The 5,000-nt window shown below is 40.1% G+C and overlaps 1 protein-coding gene across 3 annotated transcripts in view; it reads left to right on the top strand.

The window, feature by feature from the left end:
- LOC123767087 (titin homolog) overlaps positions 1 to 5,000 on the top strand; it is a 92,140-nt gene that overhangs the window by 67,716 nt on the left and 19,424 nt on the right. For all 3 annotated transcript variants that reach the window (XM_045756581.2, XM_045756580.2, XM_069304760.1), the window contains exons 16-17: positions 3,649 to 3,783; positions 3,994 to 4,666. In XM_045756581.2, the coding sequence (XP_045612537.2) occupies positions 3,649 to 3,783; positions 3,994 to 4,666 (808 nt within the window). The remainder of the gene's footprint in view (positions 1 to 3,648; positions 3,784 to 3,993; positions 4,667 to 5,000) is intronic.

Raw genomic sequence — 5,000 nt, 5'->3', positions numbered from 1 at the left:
AATTTATTGTATCTAGGCAACAAATCATCTTCCAAGCCTGGAGGATGAGCAGGAGCATTGTCAAGGAGAAGCACGGCTTTGAGTGGCAAATGTTTCTCCTGCAGATATTTTTCTATGGCAGGGCACAGCACTTCATTCACCCACTCTGAAAAAATAAGCCTAGTCACCCATGCTTTTTTATTAGACTTCCACATCACACACAAATGGGTTTTCTGCACTTTATACTGTTTGAAAACCCTTGGATTTTCAGAATGATACACTAGCAAGGATTTAATTTTCAAATCGCCACTCGCATTTGAACACAGCACAAGCGTAAACCTATCTTTCATAGGCTTGTGTCCAGGCAAGGATTTTTCCTCCTTGGTAATGTATGTCCTCTTAGGCATTCTTTTCCAAAACAGTCCTGTTTCGTCACAATTAAACACTTGTTGCGGTAGGTATCCCTCAGCCTCTGCAAACTCTTTAAATTCGTCAATAAATCGTCCAGCGGCTGGTTTGTCTGAGCTGGCTGCCTCCCCATGCCTTGTAACACTATGGATACCACTTCTCTTTCTAAATTTTTCAAACCAGCCCCTGCTTGCCTTAAACTCTTTCGTATCTGCATCACTCGTTGCAGGGGTATTCTTTTGAAGGTCTTCGTGCAACACCCTGGCTTTCTCACAAATAATGGCCTCCGAAACACTATCACCCCTGAACTCCTTGTCGTGTATCCAAATTAATAACAACTTTTCCACTTCTTCAAGTATTTGTAGTCTTTGTTTCGTTATTGTTCTTACTCCTTTTGCCACTTTAGCACCCATAATCTCATTTTTCTTCTTAAGTATAGTGCATATTGTTGATGTGGCTTTGTTGTACTGCCTACAAAGTTCAACAACACGTGTACCGTTCTCATGCTTCCGAATGATCTCTTGTTTCTCCTCTATTGTCATCCTCACATGAGCTTTCTGGCCTTTATCCTTACCACTGGCTTTCTTGGGACCCATGGTGAGATATATAATAACAAATTGTATAGACAAATCACCAAAAATCCAACAAAACACTGAAAATCCGCGAGAAGAATTGATGTGGGGGTAGTCACTGAGCGCGAGACAATGGTAAACTGAGGGGCGGCGGGGCAGAGGGGCGGCGGGGCAGAGGGGCGACGATCGCCGAACCACCACGCGCTAGGTCGGCCTGTACGCGTATCAACAAACTCGCGTCCCGAGGTAACCCTCGCCTTCCGAGACATATTTTTGGAGTAAATACTGCTCGTCTTCCGAAAAACTCGCATACAGGGACACTCGCATTCCGAGGTACCACTGTATATATATATATATATATATATATATATATATATATATATATATATATATATATATATATATATATATATATATATATATATATATATATATATATATATATATATGTCGTACCTAGTAGCCAGAATGCACTTCTCAGCCTACTATGCAAGGCCTGATTTGCCTAATAAGCCAAGTTTACATGAATTAATATATTTTCTCAAATTTTTTTCTTATGAAATGATAAAGCTACCCATTTCATTATGTATGATGCCAATTTTTTTTAATTGGAGTTAAAATTAACGTAGATATATGACAGAACTTAACCAACCCTACCTAACCTAACCTAACCTATCTTTAGAGGTTAGGTTAGGTTAGGTAGCCGAAAAAGTTAGGTTAGGTTAGGTTAGGTAGTCGAAAAACAATTAATTCATGAAAACTTGGCTTATTAGGCAAATCGGGCCTTGCATAGTAGGCATAATAGTGCGTTCTGGCTATTAGGTACGATATATATATATATATATATATATATATATATATATATATATAAATAAAAGCCTAAATCTGTGCAATTCCTCATTGCACAGATTTTGCCTGTAATATATACTGTACTGTACATGATAAGAACTCATTTGGTGTTGTTGAAAGTTCAATGGCTCCTAGTATTGAGCCCTTGCACGTTCACACACTGGATGATGATGTGCCAGACATGCTCCTCACCTTTTTACTAAGGCCCTAGAAGGAAAGTGAGGGACTTAATATATTTTTCAAGGTGGGGGGATAGTTACTGGAAACCTGAGGAAGCAAATGAGTCCCTTGTAAGCATGGGAGTTTTGAATCTTATGATATACACACAGGTGCCAAAAGGCATCATGCACACCATTAGTCATTAGGCACACCTGCGGGCCGCTCCAAGCAACAGCCTGGTGGACCAAACTCTCACAAGTCAAGTCTGGCCTCGGGCAGGGCTTGGGAAGTAGAAGAACTCCCAGAACCCCATCAAGCGGGTATCAACTAGGTATCAACCAGGTATCAACCAGTCAAGCACCTTAAGGTGCTGTGCACAGTGCAGTGGTTAAGGACAGACCCCTCTACTAATCAAACAAAATTTGTCGTATATAAGTACAGTAATCCTATGTTTATACCGAATTTATCTCACTCATTAAGTTTTGAAATTGTTATTTTTCAAAACACACATTGAAATATAATTGAATGTCTTGGTTACAATTTTCATCACTAGAACTATTTACACATGTTATATATAACTCCACATTTTTCTTGACCATAACCAACTAACAACCAGTTCTGGTGGGTGTGGTGATAAAACCAAGACAAAGCATGGAGCCATACGATCCGAGCAGATGATGCCAGCAATTGTGATGCAAGAAAATGTCTCCAATATTCTACACATCTTGCGATGACTAGCCCAGGTAGCCACAGGACTGCTGTTATCATCACATTCCTGTCACAAAATCCCAAATATGTATCTATTTTCCCATTGTTATATTGTGAAAGAGCATGAGGTTGTTTCATGAGGCATAAATTCTGGAAACAATGACTGAGTACTGTCTCTTTACCTCATGCTGTGAATATCAAAACTAGCAGCAGTGTTCACTGACATCTGAATGTTGTACATAAGTCTAAATCACAGTAAGGATCATCTATGACACTATCTACGCAAAACAATTGCAGTTGCCCATTTTATTATTCATTATTATGTGGTGCTGTGAGCTACTGCTGCTGCAGCATGCGCCAGCCTTGGTCGCTCTCTCAGTACTGAGGCTCTCATACCCAGTAGGGATGCTGAATTTTTTTTTCAAGATAGTGTCTGTTTACTGGAGTCCTGAGGTACAAGAAGTAAGCCCCGTGTACTCATGGGAGTTTTAATTCACTCCCTATACCTAATTTTGTGAACAATGCCTCCTTGCGTGTACAATGCAATGGAAAGCCTACAAGTGGATGTCAGTTATCTTGAGGTTATCTTGAAATTATTTCAGGACTTAGCGTTCCTGCGGCCTGGTCCTTGACCAGGCCTCCTTTTTGTCCCCCCCCCCCCCTCCCCAGGAAGTAGCTGGTAGCAGCTGTCTAACTCTCAGATACCTATTTACTGCTAGGTGAACAGGGTCATCAGGGTGAAAGAGACTTTGCCCCTTTGTTTCTGCCTCCACCGGGGATCGAACTCGGAACCTCAGGACTACGTATCCCAAGCACTGTCTACTCAGCTGTCAGGCTCCTGTGGTGTGTTTGGGTAACATTACCAAGTTAACCAGTTAACCAGTTAATTAATTTGTAAATTAACTTTCTTTTTAAGAAACACGTTCTTTGTAGTAAAATCATGTGTTCCATTTTAACTTTTACCATATTACAGTGGAGAACAGTGCGTCTGCGAAATGTATGCGTTCGCGACTGGCATGAATTGGCCAGGTTCTTGGAGAGGCGTTACACAAGAAACATTGACTTGAGGAAAATGGTGTTTAGAGAAAAGTACAGGAACAAAACTGGGGTAAGGCCTAAGATTATAGTATTTATATTACAGTATTGTATATTATAATATTTATATTATAATCTTTTATTTAATTCAAGAAAATGTTAAGCATGATTTTAATTTCTTTGTGTAGTTAGTAGCTTGAGGTTAATAAAGCCATTTTGTTCTCATATTAGTGCAGAATTTGTTTTTAAAAGATATTGTTTGATCTTAATTTTTGCAAAACAGGAAGCTGGCAACGAACAAGAAGAACAGAGCCCTTCATCTAGAGCCAAATCAGGAGGACTTAGGACAGATATTGTGTTTTCTTCTCCGGAGCATCTTAGAAGCAAGCTGGACTCTTCATATGCTGTAAGCAGAGATTGTGCAGAAAAATTGGTGTCTGCAACGGAAAGTAGCAGCAACACCAGAGGATATATTACAAAAGATGTTAAAAATATTGAAAACAGGCACTTGGAATGCAAGAGTCGTGAAAGTGAGGAGTGTAGTGAAGGGAAGTCGTGCGTGTCCGAGACATTCGATGATAAGAATCGAAAGGAATCCTCTCTAGGAAACAAGGAGAAAGCAGAACATAAAAGTGATGTGCTTGATAAGGATGTGCCTCCTACTCATAATGAGAAGCAGGATGACAGAAAAGGGGCTCCAAGTGGTTTGGGCAGAGAGGACAGTAAATGTAACATTAAAGACGAGATGGCAAGTGTAACCCAAAGCTCTGAAAATCCTGCTCAAAAGTCAAGTTCAACAAGTTGCAAGAACGGAAGAGATTTACAGAAATTTGAACAAAATTATGACGAAAAAATGGAATGGGATACCAGTGAGGAGATTTCAGATAAAGACAAAGAGAGGAGGAGGAGGAGGAGGAGGGAAGCTTCTATAGAAAAGGATTCCACAGAAGAACCAAGTAAGTTGTGCATTATAGTATTAATAAAATTTGTAGTTGAATGGTATCAGCAGCTGGCTGTTAACCCTTGTGTGGCTCCGGGCTATTTAGTATTTGTCACCCACAGGCGCATACCAAAAAAAAAAAGAAAAAAAATATTTTTTCCTCTAAACCTGTTAATTTGTGATCTCTGATCATGGGAAAAATAATAAAAAGATCGTAAGTGGTGCTTCGGCTCTTCACGCCATTTTCTGCCCCACTTTTCTTGGGGGGGGGGGAGGGGGGGGACACTTCCCTGGATGTTTTGGCTTTCCATTTTTTGTGTTCAGCCCTTGCCTCTTTCCTGCCTCTTGCA

This window comes from Procambarus clarkii, chromosome 53, assembly GCF_040958095.1.
Source record: "Procambarus clarkii isolate CNS0578487 chromosome 53, FALCON_Pclarkii_2.0, whole genome shotgun sequence".
NCBI lineage: Eukaryota > Metazoa > Arthropoda > Malacostraca > Decapoda > Cambaridae > Procambarus > Procambarus clarkii.
This window is presented reverse-complemented; position numbering and strand designations above follow the sequence as displayed.